This window comes from Lottia gigantea, assembly GCF_000327385.1.
Source record: "Lottia gigantea unplaced genomic scaffold LOTGIsca_9, whole genome shotgun sequence".
NCBI classification, from domain to species: domain Eukaryota; kingdom Metazoa; phylum Mollusca; class Gastropoda; family Lottiidae; genus Lottia; species Lottia gigantea.
Genome location: NW_008710950.1, coordinates 3,222,670 through 3,239,146, shown reverse-complemented (window position 1 = coordinate 3,239,146; position 16,477 = coordinate 3,222,670). Strand labels below are relative to the sequence as shown.

The window sequence follows — 16,477 nt, the reverse complement described above, 5'->3', positions numbered from 1 at the left end:
GCAATAGTCTGAATAATCTGAATATAATTTGATAATTTCATAAGATTGTTGACATAGTTCCATTCAGGCATGTTAGCATGTATATTCACCAATGACACGAATGGGAAAAACCACAAAATAGGGTTTTTGAATCAAAAACACAGCCTCTCCAAATAAGAGCCTGTATTATCAGTATATGATAGTCAAATTACATTTACTTTGATTTTGCACAAACTCCAGCTTTACAAATTTAAAGATTTAATATTTGGATAAAACATAGGGACAAGAGACACATTAGGCATGATATCTTGAACTTGAAAACTAAAATGATTCATACTAAAGATATATATTTCTCCATTTCAGACTCAAGAATTCAGCTGATTTCAATTTATCATATATAAAAACTAAAATAAATGATGGCTCTGAGATATGAGTAACTTTGTGGAAATGAAATTTTGTCATTTTGTCATTCAATTCATAAATATCTACAAACTGGGTATTGGATTTTTGTAACTTGCTAGAATAAAGTTATGTTAGCTGTTTAATTACAAAGGATAAAGGATGGTATATGTTTAAGATATAGAGTAATAAATTGTGGATGAATTTTTGTCACCTTTCTTTATTTAATCCAATCCAATGTTGATTGTTGTCAAAAATCCTTAAAATTGTACATTATGTTTCACTAAAAATTTAACATCATAATCCAAATCTTTGGAATTGTAACCAATTAATTGAACAGTTGATGGGATTTATAAACGACATAAGTCACAATATTGAACTCTCACAATTTATACAAAATATTTAGATATTGTATAATAATATACAGTCACAGAATGATTTACCACAGTAAAAACACAATAAGCACATTTAATGCACTGGATCATTATGATTCAATTAAAAATTTATTAAGACTCATTGTTTGAATTTGTTTATGTATAGAACACAGCACATGTAGATATTATATTTCTTTATAAAAGATCATATTTTACACAATGTACACATACAAATTGAATAGAGCTGTTAAATTGTTTGGTATCAAAATAAGATATAGGTGGTTGTTGCAGATTTAGTTGTCTACATTTGATTATATCTAGGAAATGATGGAAACTTGACCATTGTCTTTCAAATTATTCCATACAATAATCTATTGACAGTACATCATAATATTCATATTTAACAGATATGATATTCATGATAATTTGGTGTGAGGTACACACTAAATCAATGATTATCCAGTAAACAATGTGATATTGAACCAGTTAAGGACATTTCCAGTACACAATGATATTGAACTATCTTAAAGTTTATCCAATACATGATCTTTTTAATTTTGGTCTGATGTTAGGATTTTCTAGCACATATTTTTATATACATAAATTTCCAGAATATGTTATTCAGATTGAACCGGTAAAGTTTATCTAACAATATATGATAATAGGTATTTAAGATATGGAAGTTGAAACCTGTCAAGGTCAATCTTTAGTAATGAAATATTTTAGGCACATTAAAAGGATGAGCTACCCTATATTTGGGTATCTGTCTGAAGATCCAAATTTATTTTAAGGCTTTTTTTTGATAATTATAATAGGTTCCATATTATCACCAAGCATCAGTATACCGTACATCACATTCTTGTAATGATGGTAATTTTTCCTGAAATTAAACAACAAGACGAAACTTTTTAAGGCAGTTGGATAAAAACCAAAAATCCCATTGTGTCTAAGAATATTACCTTAATAAGAACAATTAATTGTAAAGAAAATATTTCAAAATAACAGTAGGATATTTTTTAGTGTGATTCCATTTTACTCATATACTTCATCTTACAGCCTCAAAACTTTCTGGGATAAAGAATTGGATCTACAATTATTAAACCCAAAACATACAATCAAAGACATGGATTACCTTAAGTCCTTCAAAAGTCAAGGCTGAAAGGTTGGTACTGTTCAAATTTAATTTTCTCAAATTTTTCAAAGCTACAGGGAAAAAAGAATGATATATTAAAAAAAACTATGATAAAATAAATGAAATAATAAGAAAGTACAATGATTACTGTAGCAGGTGTCACATAGGGTATGCTCAACAATTTTTGAAGTCTGTGTTCATGTAAGTTTGGAATACCACATCCCTTTCAAAAGTAGGTATATAATATATATTCCAATACCTGCTAAGGATGATAAACCTTTATCAGTGACAGGTGTTTCACAAAGATTTAAAACTTGTAATTTATGTAGATGTTCAGATAGTAACTGTAATCCTGCATCACCAAACTGAAAACAAAGTTTATATCATTATACACGAATCAAATTTCTCATGTTGAATATTCAAGAATTAAATCCTGGTCTCAATAAATCAACCATCTCTGTTTTCAATTTTAACTCATATTATAAACCAAGCACTAAGTGGTCAGGTAAGAATTAGAGTCTCAAGTCGGTACATAAATATCTAAAAGAAAATAATTACCTGTGTGGACCATAAGTTAAGATATCTTAATGATGGGAGTTTGATTAAATCATTTGCACATGAACTTGTTACTTGAGTAAAGGCTAAACTTAAACACTCTAGATTACCAAATGATCCTGAATTTAACATCTTAGACAGGTCTCCATCAGTAGATTTTGAAGGTAGTGTTAATTTCTTAGGTCCGCCTTTCTGTTGCTGTAAGATAATATGAATCCCAAGTTATTTAGTGACATGCTAGTAAACATCTATTAAAAACAAATTTCATACTCCAGTTAATTCCAAAATAATGATTTTGGTGTACAGTGTTTACAGTAAAATTTCTGGACCTTTTAATGGATCTATGTAAGCTTCAGCTGTGTGATTTTATCAAGGGGATATAACATAATACAATACACTTTATACAGTAATCTCCAAAAAACAAAGCCACTCTAAGCATTGAATTGGGAAACTTTATTGTCTCTTACAGGATTTAAAGAATTCACCCAGTTACAAGAAAACTAAGCATAAAGGAGTATACAATTCATCTACCATAAAATTATCTATAAATGATCAGAATGCACTTACCAGTTCTCTAAGAGCTATCTGTCTATCACATAATGCAGCATACATCTTTTTACCTTCAGATGTACTTTGTAATGTTGTAATTAATTGCATCTTCATATCTTGACTATCTAATATTTCAAACTCTAACATTGCACATAACACCTGTAAATATATTGTTTGTCAGTAAAAAAAAGTAAAATATCTATTACCGCAGTTAAATGGAAATTTGAACCAATGAGGTACCCAATCAATCAATATTGAAGAGATATACAATAATAACTATACCAGTAAGAAATATTTATAGCACCGTTTTAATGAATTTCACAACTTTGATACAGTTACAATTGTTTGTTGCAGCTTATTGGAGGGTGGGCCTAATATATCATCACTGGTTTAAACTTGTTAAAGGATAGCTTATATGTATGTATATGTATTTATACAATCATTTTGTAAAAAAAAATTTTTCCATTACCTCCATTGCCGATACTGTATCTCGTAAAGCTAGTAACATGACTGGTCCTATCATTTTAGTCATTCCAATTAAAAACTTTTTTCTTCGACAACAACATTTAATCAATGTGGCCAGCTAGAAAATAATAGTTAATAAACTTTCTTTTAAGTGGTCAATGATAATAAAGGTCTGATGGTGTATAGTGGTAGTTACTAGTCAGTAACAACATAATTACTGGACCTTTCTACACACTATGGCAACAGTAAGACATTTTTCAGCTTCAATTAGTCATTTTTTGTATCCAAGATGCCTTCACCCATATTTGGTCTTCTGCCTTATAAACCCATACAAGTGTCCTTCAACACATATAAAAACAGAAGTATTGTTATAAGGCCTACCATTGTTCCCCAGAGATGTCCCTCATCATCACATGCTATTCCACCAGGACAATACAGGTGAAACCATCCTTCTTTACCTTCTCTTATACCCAGTACTGTCTGGTGTACATCACAGTTAACATCAGATGCTATATTATGTATGACATCTTTCATACTTCTAGACGAAATATAACCATACATGTTAAACTGTCATACAAATATATCAAACCTAAATTCTTCAGCTATCATAACATAAATAGAACTTTATATATTCGACTATCAGACAAATATAAGGAAAGAATTTCAATTCTTACACAAAAATATAGAACATAAAATGTCTAACGTTAAATTCTCAGTTATATATCGTGGGTAACCGCTTGAAACATAGTAGGACATATGACAGCTATAAGTGATTTTCATTCTTTGACAAATAATACCTTGTAGAGTAATTCAAGAACTCTGACCTATTCAATTAATAACTTGTATCATAGTACATGTTGTTCTGTTTCCATCTGCAGAAAAAAAGATTAAAACCTCAACTATAATCTTTTAGGAGGTTTTTAAACTGACTGTTAATAATCAATTGGTCATTTTGGGTTATTTACAAGCGAGTTATATGATGTTTTGATCTCAAGCTTTTACAAGCTTTAGAACCAAATCAAAAATTGAGAATGATCAAATATGGCATATAAGAGGTTTCAAGTGGTCACCCACTTTATAGAACATAAGATTTTGAACTAGCACTCATATAGGAATATGTTATATGGAATAAAACTTACGAAGAAAAATCTTGGTCGGCTATAGCACTGTAAAGAACAATAACAATATACATTGAACACATAAGAATACCATAGAGTAGTATCAAGTTTTATCATTGCTCTAAATGTTGAAATATCTTACAGAACATACATATCATCTACATTCTGTCTGGTATATCAAATAGTATATATAGTGTTGAATTATTGAAAATTGAGATCCTTCAAGTTCTGTCTAATATTCATGTTCATTTGATAATATATTTACAATATTGGATATCTTTTACCCCATTTACAAATACAAAAAGTCTTATTTAGATCATTGGTTATTAAATGACGTCAACAAGTTCAAAAGTATAAATAAAACAAAAGAGCACTAAGGATTGAAACTTACTCATCAGGAAAAGGTATCGGTTGTAGTAAACTTCCTAAAACAATTCTCCAATCTTCAAACTCAGATCTATAACAAAAAATAAGATTTTTAAGAAATACATGACATGATAAGAAATAAATCAAAATTTCACATACTCAAAATAAGTCATTGATTTCATTGATTCAAAAAGGGGGAGGGGGAGGCGGTTGGGTGATTGGTTCCTAACATTCTTGGAATAAGTAAAGAAATGTAAAGTGATTTATTAAAGAACCAAATGAATACATACGCTGTCTCTAATATAGATACATAACATGTTAGTTTAGATTTCCATTCTACTGCATCAAAACTTCTATCCAAGTTATTTTGCATAGCACTGAAAATATCAACATTTTTAAATTTATCTTCAAGTAAATTTCACAATGTCATGAAACAAGACTATTTATCCAACAAAATGTACAGCAGTTAAAATAAAGTATATTAAAAGTATAATATCTGGAACTGTGTCTGCCTTTTTATCAAGCTTTGATTGGCACATCGCATGTTCTCAATTTAAATAACTTATATGAGAGCACAGCTCTCTTGATGGCGAAGCCTTCGAGAGCGAAGCTCTCTATAATGGTAACACACACATATACATCAATTCGTTTCAGAAAATTTATGCCCCACGGGTAGTCAAAAAAAAAGTGAGAAAAAAGATGGCGGATCATGGGGGCCGCCATGTTTGTTGACAACTAGATCGCAGTCAATCGGGGTAGATCGGAGTGAATATTCTGGAATTCTTTAAATAAATTACGACAATTGTTTCAAACACAGAAAGGGACGTTTTGTACCAACTTAACAATCCTTACGTTTATTTTTATTTTTCCTGGATATTCTATGCGTCATAAGGTTTGTATTACATACAGATCAGGTTGAATTTCTTTTATTTAATTATTATTAATTATTGTTATTTTATCAATAACCTGCGCTCTCATTCAAGGTCATGCCTTCATTCATATTATAGAGTAATTACAAGACATGATTCAGCCTTCTTCAATAAGTAGGACATAAAACTCCATTCATTTTTTTTTTTTTTTCAGCCTTCTTCAAATGAATAAAATTTCACCTTTTCTTCTCTTCATAATAATTATAAATGGCTGCTAGACATACTGCTACAATATTGGGTAGGACACGAGGGTGAGGACAGGAACTACCTGCACCGTGCATGCTGAAAGACAAACAATAAATCAAATTGCAGATTCTTCTTATTTCTTATGATATTGAACGAGAATAATAATTAACAAAGACACATGTTTAAGCTGTTTATATGTTTCATACATAATTATATAAAAATCTATCAAGAAATCTAATGTAAATAGTGGGTTGCAAATTTCTAAAATAACGACTTAAAATATCAAGTAATAAGTTGGAAACATTCTACAAGAAGAAGACTCTTTAAGCATATGTATAAAATTATTCAAACGACTTATGTTTCCTATGTAAACCAATCATAGTTAAATGTTATTTCACCAGATTATCTTTATTATTGTACTTAATGAGTGTTTCAGTTTGTGAACATTTCCAAATGAGGTGAACAACTTTATAATGATATAGAAAATGAGAGTGACAGTAAAGTGGTATTGAAGCTGATGTTATATCATCATTATTATAACCTCTAACCTATCAATACCTTTGGGTAGACATATGGCAAATTACCAAGATAAAAAATCATTTTCGTACCTTTTAACAAATGTACTGACAACACGTTTTCCATCATTTTGACAATTTAATGCTTGAATATATTCTTGTACAAATAATCTCATACGTGGATACTTTCCAAAATCCTTAAAAATAAATTTACCAAGTTAAATTTTACAAGTATCATGCAAAACAAAGAACTTTTACTAAATACAGATTGACATATAAAGTGATTTTACAAAATAATTGCTTCTCGTTTAAAAGAACCTGTCAATATCACTTTAAATAAGGAGGTTATCTGAGTGTTTATTTTAGAGAGATTCGTCTAAGATCAAAAGAAATAACCTCAGATATAAATTACTATAATAGTATAGATTATTCCAGATAACCAATCAATATTATAAATTACTTGCATACTTTTGAAAAAAGAGAGTATTATTCGATGCATGATTTCAATAATCATCTAATATAAGACTTTGAAAGTAATTTTAAATCACATTACCAATTTTTTAATAAACCAAAATCTTCGACACTTTGGATCTAAGCAGATTTCTTTTTTTAAATCTTATGTAAATTGGAACTTTTATGTTAAAACTTATTACTTAAAGACACATACCTTATATAAATCTATTATGTTATAGATAATAACATGTATTGCACATAAAATTCATTTTTTACATTCATTTTGATTAACAAGCTATTTAACGTATGTCTTAAAGGGATTGTAAATAAGTTTTCTAAACTTTTGATGTCTATCTGTGACCGTTCAGTCAATCATCTGTGTGTTTTGCAATTCCACTCAAACTAACACTTTCTGATATAGCTATCCCAAAGGCCCTTAAATATTACTAGCTTTTGTGAAAGAGATGTCATGACACTGATACACATAAAAGGGCTAGAAAACCTCTTACACTAATCATCACAAAGTGCACTAATTATTGTAGAAGTCAATAAATTCTATCATCTTAGAAAGGATCTTTCAAGACCATATTCACAGCATATTGCAAAGGACATGAAAATTTAACACTAATTACTTCTTGTGAAAACCATTCAATATACATTTTGGTGCACATGATAAAGAGAAATTATATCAATACATTATTTCCCTGGAGTTGTATCATATAATTAAAATCATAGAAAATAACCAACAGCTGAAAATGTCATATCTATTAATATAAATATCACACATAACCAAATACACAATAATTCTTTCCTTTCATCATTTATTTTCAATTAGATATAATCATTAATAGGTTCACATAAAGATATAATTAGCTACAATATTAGTTTTACTCATTAACTAGTTTTTTTAAAATATTTAGGGTCACTGGAGGCTAATGTTCCATTTTTGATGAAATAATCAAATTTTACAAATTATTTGCCTTCAATTTAAAAATTGTTACTCACCATATTATGTTTTAATATTCTATGTACAACTGGTGTAAATAATTCAATCACTATACTTGATCTTGGACTATTCTTACAATGCTGAAATATCAAAAATACATTGAGAATATGATTTATATTTAATATGATTTTTAGCAAAACTGTTACTAGACATGTACTAAAACAGTGCAAAATCATGAAACTTTTTATTAAATAACAGCCATCTTTTAAAAATTTCAGAGTAAAATCAGTTATACTGGCAATTCATGGGATCTGTTACTGTAGAAATGAGCAAAGCACTCAAATGGACACATTAACCACCAAAGACAACAAGGGTCTAAAATTTTCAACATCTCAGTGTTCTCAAGAAATGTTAAATTGTAAACTAGGATTGAAATGTTACAGAGATAGGGCGAAGATATAAACATAGTTAAAAATAAACTAAATCAAATAGTAACATTATATAAACCAACCAGATACATACTCTTCGTTTGTTTAGAGAACTTGTGCTCAGTAAATACATTAGCCTTTCTATTTCCTAATTATAAATAACCTATATTATAACAGACCATGCCTTATTTATGCCTCTAATCCACTGGAATTCACCTACTACTCAATAACTTCTAATGTCACTAGTTCCAAAATAAGCTACAATAACCTTAGAGAATAAAGGATGTCTCAGATTAAAATTTAGATATCTGATAACAACTTTATGTTCCAGTTTATATAATTTATATTTTGGAAAGTGGAAATTCTGCTATAAAGCAAAGAAGAAGGTGTGAACAATAAGTGTATTATTCCTTTTTGATGTTAAACTAAAACCTTAAAACCAATATGGAAACCAAAGAGAAAGTTTATATCAATTATAAACTATTTTGGATTGGCTTTGTATACCTGAGAAATTAAAATTCTGCATGAAAATCTTATCTATAAATGGATACAAATAGGCGATACAATTAGTTGTTATCTATATGGACCAACATGAAGCAAAATGTTGTATTAATGAAATTGACACAAGATTAGGTACAGGTTGTTGACTTGTCTTCTTCAATCATCAGAGTTACAAAATATATAATATTTCTTTAGGACTTGTCCACATATTCATAATGAAAGTTAGTTACAAATCTGAATTTCTGAATGTAAATGTCAAATTCCAATTCAATAGTTCTGTATGAGAGATTATATCAAACTCTACTTAGTTACAGGAAGTATACTAGGTTTCAATAGCATCAACATGTTCACTAAGGTAGCTAATACAGAAATTTTTATTTTTGACATTTAGATATAAGAGGATTGTTTCCATTGCACAACATTACCACTTGAAACTATAATATCATCCTCAATTATGTCAAGTCAGGAAACAACTGGTGTTGGACTCAGATAAAGGTTAACTAACTCTAGATTAACATTAACCTCTGTCATGATTTGAAACTTTTCTGATAGTTAAATATGTTAAAGGAAGAAGAAAACATAATTCTTCTCCTTATCACAAAACACAAAAAAATAATGTCAGCTTAAAGGAACTGGATGTTAGTCTTGAGTTTGATTAGGAGAACTCTGAAGAACTATTCCAGTAAATTAATGCAGGAATTTATCTTATAGTCCAATTTATCTAAAGATAAAGAGCTAATTTATTTTTCCGGGTACTCTGATCTGATTGAAATTTATGCAATGGCATAGAAACCAATCCACTTAAAATGGATAGAAAAACTAAGAATGATTGTAAAGGGCTATAAAATCTTTAGAATGAATATCAGTGTAGAAGATATGATCAGGTTATTAGAGAATCTCATCAATTATAATACAATCTGCTCCAGTTCTCATGCCATTATCACATGACTCATTCTGCCTGTAAACTTCAGTCTGAAATAATTCAATCTATAATTACATTGAGTAATAATGCAGGGTATTGGATTTCTGAGATAATTATTAGAGGTCACCGCTATATAAACCCAGGTAATTTTACAAGATACTTTACACTACAACATGCTTCTCATATATCTCTTGAATGGATTTCTGTGTACCAATTAATCATCCAACCTTGATGACACAGATTAATATAAATGGGGTAAAATGTAGCTTTGCAATCTCATTCAGCTAACATTGATGTAAAATGTCAGAGGGTTTTTAACTTGAAGCTTACACCCTAAAGCATTGAGATCTATTTACGTTGATCTACATCAAATACACAGAAGACCAATGTACCACAGAGGATTTCTCAACCACAGATCATATAAAAAAAAACAAAAAAGTTCATTTGACAAAGGAATAAATGCAAGCTTTTATTACCCTTTATCTTTTATTCATGAAAATTTACAACTATTTGGATGTCATGACTTTGAAGACAGTAACAAAGTTAGAAAGAAAGATCAATAGTATCTCGATGATGGAATATTGATAACTTTGATATAGGGTGCACACTTTTCTAAAACGTTACCACATGACATTGAAATAATCACTAATAGATTATTAAAAATCAAAATCTTTTACATATATCTAATGTTTTAACTTAACATATTGATCAAAAACTGTTAACAGCAAGTCTACAATTTGTTGCAGCTGTCAGTTGCAAGAGGTAAAATCTGAAACCAAATCTGAATGTTCTGATATAATCACTTTAACCTATCTATATTCAAACATGTAACAAACTTGATGAAATAGCAGTGTAAAGAAAGATTGTACATTTTAATCAAAAACATGTACTTGTCTTAATTTACAACTAGAGATAAGATTAATCATATGCTTTATGTTTTAATCAGTTATCAGTTTCTATATAAAATATCCTGACTCCAGGTTTATGCTGTTATATTCTCAACACTGTAAACAACATAATAAAAAAAATGTGTATGATTATATTCTTTTAGGACTGTTGGTGGGTGATGTACAATGTAAAAAATTATATTTGACAGATAAAACAAGATAACATTGAGCAAATGTGTGAAAAATGTGAATGAACATGGGTGTCAATTTTACATTCCAAAAATTAACCATTCCGAAAGAAACAGTAAACAGGCAAGTTTCCTGAGAACTGTTCCAATTCTGACAAGCCTAAAAGAGGTGGTATTGGATTGATAAAATGGTGTACTTTTTTTAAAATGTAGTGGTTTACTGAAATGTCATATAATATTAAGCTATCTTCACCATTTCCCAACGGAATTTCATCATTATTCAGAGCCATTCTTATTCTTTTCGGGACTACAATTCAACTTCAAGAAATGTTCTGTAAATAAGCTAACAAGAAAGGTTTTCATTAAGTTAATTGTAGAACCATTCTCAAACCACTTTATTTAACTATCATAATAAAAATAGGCATATTTTATCTAGACCTGCTATGGACCAATAATGGAACACTGCATAGTAGCATAGTGTAAAGATAGTGGACCACAGCCATATACACCCTTCACGGCATGCGGATGGTAAAAACGAAACATCCATTTTAAGTTTCATCAAAATCGGTTTAAAACTAAGAGAGTAATAGCATATTCAAGATTTTGGGGCAAGGGCAATAACTCTACTTCCAACGGTCGAAAAAAGCTCAAATTCAAGCTTGATCTTTGTTTGTATACGCCCACATCAATATGTGGCCGTATATTGTCGTTGCCCCTGTCGGTCGGTCAATATTTCTTGGGAGCACTATAGAGACTACAGTTTTCATTTGATTTTGATAAACTTGGTGTGATGCTTTAGATTGATAAGATATCAGTCAAGTTCAAATTTGACATATTTTCAATGAACGGTTTTATGAATATTTATAAACATACCAAATTTCATTTGATTCCATCAAAAAATCTAGTTTTTAGAGCGTTTACGAGCAATTGATGTTGATTAGAAGCACTTACTGTATAGAGGTTAAAGGGCGATAACTCCTCAAAACTGACGTAAGAGGTGTAAATGTTGAAAAAGCCTTGAATTTAATAATCAGAAGTATACTAAACATTCTCAAACCTTTCGATTTAGGTCCAATAACATCCATTTTAAGTTTCATCAAAATCAGTTGAAAACTAAGAGAGAAATTGCATATTCAAGATTATGGAGCAAGGGCAATAGCTCTGCTTCTAACGGTTGAAAATAGCTCAAATTCGAACTTGCTCTTCCTTTTATGAATATGTATACACATACCGAATTTCATTTGATTCCATCAAAAAATCTAGTTTTTAGAGCGTTTACAAGCAAATGTTGACGGACGGACGGACAGACAGACAGGGATGCCGACAATATATGTCCACATAGAGTGATGTGGGGGTATAAAAAGGGCAACTAGAAACGAATGTCTTGATTTAGTCTACAAATTTTCAGATATCTGTAAGATGACTCTATTGAATGCATAATGTGTATAATCATTTCAGTTGAACTATTTGGTATATCAATGACTTATATTCTTTATACAATAAACATAATATTCATAGGAAATTCCATACTTTCAAAAGGATTGTCACATAAAATGATAATACAAATAAAAATTCACTAAAAACAACTTCAATCAAGTGGGAAATCAATCTACATGTTCCATTTAAATGTGTTTCATGTAGAATGTTCATGAGTAGAATACTAAAATAACTAAATTCACGGGGGATATTTCCTCCTATAAAAATGAAGAATATTGCTTTATATTCCAAAGAATACTACTTTAATAACTTTCATAATACTGAAGAATGTTAATTCTATAAAAAAAAAAGAATGTTATATTTGTAATGGTTATCATATTGCTAGGTAACATTGATTACATTTTTGCAAGCTATTTTCTGGAGGTCAAACTGTTTTGAATGCATATCTTGAAATTTTCTGTAAATTTTTCATTTTTATACACCCACATAAATATGTGATCGTATATTGTCGTTGCCCCTGTCTGTTGGTCCGTCGGTCAACATTTCTTGGGAGCAATATACAGACTACAGTTTTCATCTGATTTTGATAAACTTGGTGTGGTGCTTTAGATTGATCTCGGTCAAGAACGGTTTTTGAGATATTGCCCTTGACTTTTCTTAAAATGAGTCGAAATTTGTTAAAAATAGTTCATGATTTTTCGATCAACGGTTTTTGGAAAAAACGTGCCAAATTTGTTTGTGAACACAATAGAGACTACAGTTTTCAACAGATTTTAATGAAATTTGGTGTTAGAGTGAGATTGAGATTTAGAAATCCCAATAATGGTGTGATCATTTATATTGATGAGATCGTGGACAAATTTGAACTTGATGACTTTTCTATTTTTGAGTGATGGCCCTTGACTTAGGAAAAACGCATCAAAATTTTTTTTTTGCCCTTGATTAAGAGCTGTGTGATTTAATTGTTTGTTGTATTTGGGTTATTGATATTGATTTTAACAAATTTTGTGGAATTACTCAGCATAAATAACTGGCATATATATATATATAATTGACTTCAAACTAATAAAATTTCTTCAATATGAGAAAATTCGTACTTTAGTCACTAAAGACTGTTTTATCATTTCTGACAGCTGCCAGTGGGCGTATGTTACTTTGCCTTACAAGCTATTTTTAATGATACAAGCAACAAAAGTAACCCAATTAACTGCTGTTAATAGATCTGTATAGAAAGTTATCAAAGAGAAAGCTGTTACAGCGTCAAGACTGTTTGTATAAACATTGTTTATATGATATCAATTCTGATTATTTATAATATGTCAACTTGCCTGTCTCCTAATATTGTCTTATCTTATTATACTTGTCATAGTCTATCTGTTCACCCTAATTGCCACACTTTCTCTTCTGTTTACCAAACTAATCAAATCATAAACTGTCTACTCACCTTACTAAAAAAATCACATATTTCTTGTGTCGGATGATTATTTTCTAACAATGGAGTCAATGCTACTATAATATTTTCATGGGCCAGCTTGGTTATAACATCAGAATTCTGAAATATATCAATATTCATAAATAAACGAACACATATCATGGGCTAAGATATGACCTCAAATAAATTAACAAGTCAATAGTTTAAGAAAGTTTCTTTCGTGCAAAATATCTGATTTGACAAAGATCAAGGTTGGTTTGAATACTGAATGTCAGAAAATCAAATTTACTATATGAGAGATGAAGTATTAGAGCGTATTAGCATAAATGTGAATGGGTGGACAGACAAAAGTGCCAGCAAACTATGTCGTTATCGAGAGATGCTGGGTTTAAACACAAAGTAAAAACAAGTTCATACTAACCTCTTGCAGTAGTTCTGAGACTAAATCTAATGGAAATTGATAAACTGAAGCATCTTGTATTGGTGTACCAAGAGAAACATCTATCATTCCCTGAAACATACAAATTAATAACATCAAATGGCTGCTCATCTTGATCTACTGCCGGTGCACCTACTTTATCATTATTTAATTCAATACATAGGCAACTAAGCATCATATCTAAATGAAATCTACAAATGTTTTTCTCAATCTTTAAATCAACAATAATAAGGGGAAGAAGTAAAATACAGAATAACAGATTTCGATTCAATTATCTGATCACCATGTATACCAGTGAAGTATTGAGCAGTATAATTTGTCTATATAAACATTATTAAATTTAATGCTTTTATGGTATAACATGAGTTTATATGAAATGTTGTTTTAAATGTGAGAAGTATAATAATTAGATACTAGATGATTTTATAACATTAAAGAAATGATAAGTTACTGAGGTCAATGTTATAACTTATAACAAACTTATAAGTTATCATAAAATATATAAGTACACTAGAGTTTATGTCACCTGTATAGTATACAGTATATTTTCCTACAGGAGGCAATAGTGATATTAAAGATGGATTTCTTTGTTTTTAGTGTCAAATTAAGCAAACTATTTGATTAATTTGTGTTTCTAATTTTCTTAATCATATTATTCTGTTCTTATTGCATATGATAAAGAGTCTTGACCAATTATAAATGTCCATAAATGTATATACAGTATGGATAAACAAAAGATAACTTGCCAGGCAAAGTAATATACGCCCACTGGCAGCTTTGATTTTGAATAAAAATATTTAGCAGTACAGTAACAATTACCAGTATGAAATATTCTTTTGAATTCTTCAGAGCGGAACTGAATAATAAAATCAAGTATTGTCAAAATCCAGCAACAATCATGCCTTTTAGTGTTTTAGAGCTAAATTTGAAAGCGTTTTCAAGACCAAGGGCAATAACTCATACTAAATATTTTTCGATTCTTCTGATTTTCAATTGGGTGGTTACGAAAATTCACACTAAGTTTCATCAAATCCTTCAAGAATTGTGCCTTCTAGAGTGATTACAAGCTAAAAATTGAACAAGTTTTCAAGAACAAGGGCAATAACTAATTATACTAAATATTTTTTCGGATTTTCAATAGGGTTTATCCTTGGATGATAACAAACACTCATGCCAAGTTTCTTCAAAATCCGTCAAGAATTGTCCCTTCTAGAGTGTTTACAAGTTAAAACTTGAACACGTTCTCAAGAACAAGGGCAAAAACTCATACTAAATATTTTTCGATTCTTCTAATTTTCAATAAGGTTCATCCTTGGGTGATTACGATCACTCATGCCAAGTTCCGTTAAAATCCATCAAGAATTGTCCCTTCAAGAGTGTTTACGAGCCAAAATTGAACGCGTTTTCAAGTACAAGGGCAATAACTTGTACTAAATATTTTTCGATTCTTCTGATTTTCAATAGGGTTCATACTTGGGTGATAACGAACATTCATACCAAGTTTTGTCAAAATCCGTCAAGAATTGTGTCTTGTAGAGCGTTTACGAGCAATTGTGGACGGACCGACGGACCTAGGTGACGGCAATTCATTTCCATTTCATGTGGGCGTAACAAAAAGACTTTTTGACCTTTCTTGATCTGTCACTCATTGGAATTCTACTGGTAATTCTACTGTGAATTAATTATGGACATGTGAGACAATCTGATATTTTTTTAAGTCATTAGAACACCTCTACTTTCTATACATATAAGTATTAGCATTTTCATTTTAATAAATAAAAATAAGGGAACCCATATTGAAGTATTCCAAAGAATCTTATAAATATCAATATTGTGACACATTTGGTTAAAAAGTTTTGCAATTTCCAACTTAACTTAAAACCAGGTTATTGTAACAGATTTTCAAATCTGATTATCTGCTTATCTAACATATCTTTCTATGATCATTTATACAGTTAGGAAACTACTCTTAACTCACATGTCAATGTAGGTAAATCTTGAAAATATATGTGAACAAAATTCAGAATAGGAAATTTATGTCCACTAAAATATATCTGATAAAAAAAATAAATCTTAACAAGAAGGTACATGACAGCCAAATACATCATCGGTTGGCAGTTCCAAAATTTAAAGTGGATTTGACAAAATAACTTGATCAATAATAATCATCTTAGGTGCCATTTTATGCTAATTTACTGTACATACTTCAAAATATTTAATCCATATTCTTAAATCAGAGTTAGAACTAAATCTTATTGTGGAAAATTGTCTAAATCA

The 16,477-nt window shown here is 29.7% G+C and overlaps 1 protein-coding gene across 1 annotated transcript; it reads right to left on the bottom strand.

Annotated features, from left to right (window-relative positions):
- Positions 1-1,405: 1,405 nt before the first annotated feature.
- On the bottom strand, positions 1,406-14,378 carry LOTGIDRAFT_229827 (hypothetical protein; the record flags this gene model as incomplete). The annotated part of the gene is made up of 16 exons (XM_009068364.1): positions 1,406-1,632; positions 1,885-1,955; positions 2,144-2,249; positions 2,443-2,637; positions 3,007-3,147; positions 3,458-3,571; positions 3,835-3,991; positions 4,593-4,619; positions 4,963-5,028; positions 5,228-5,314; positions 6,047-6,148; positions 6,661-6,764; positions 8,026-8,106; positions 13,774-13,881; positions 14,183-14,272; positions 14,337-14,378. The coding sequence occupies 16 exons, from the start codon at positions 14,376-14,378 to the stop codon at positions 1,579-1,581; spliced, it is 1,545 nt and encodes a 514-aa protein (XP_009066612.1). The 3' UTR covers positions 1,406-1,578.
- Positions 14,379-16,477: the final 2,099 nt, after the last annotated feature.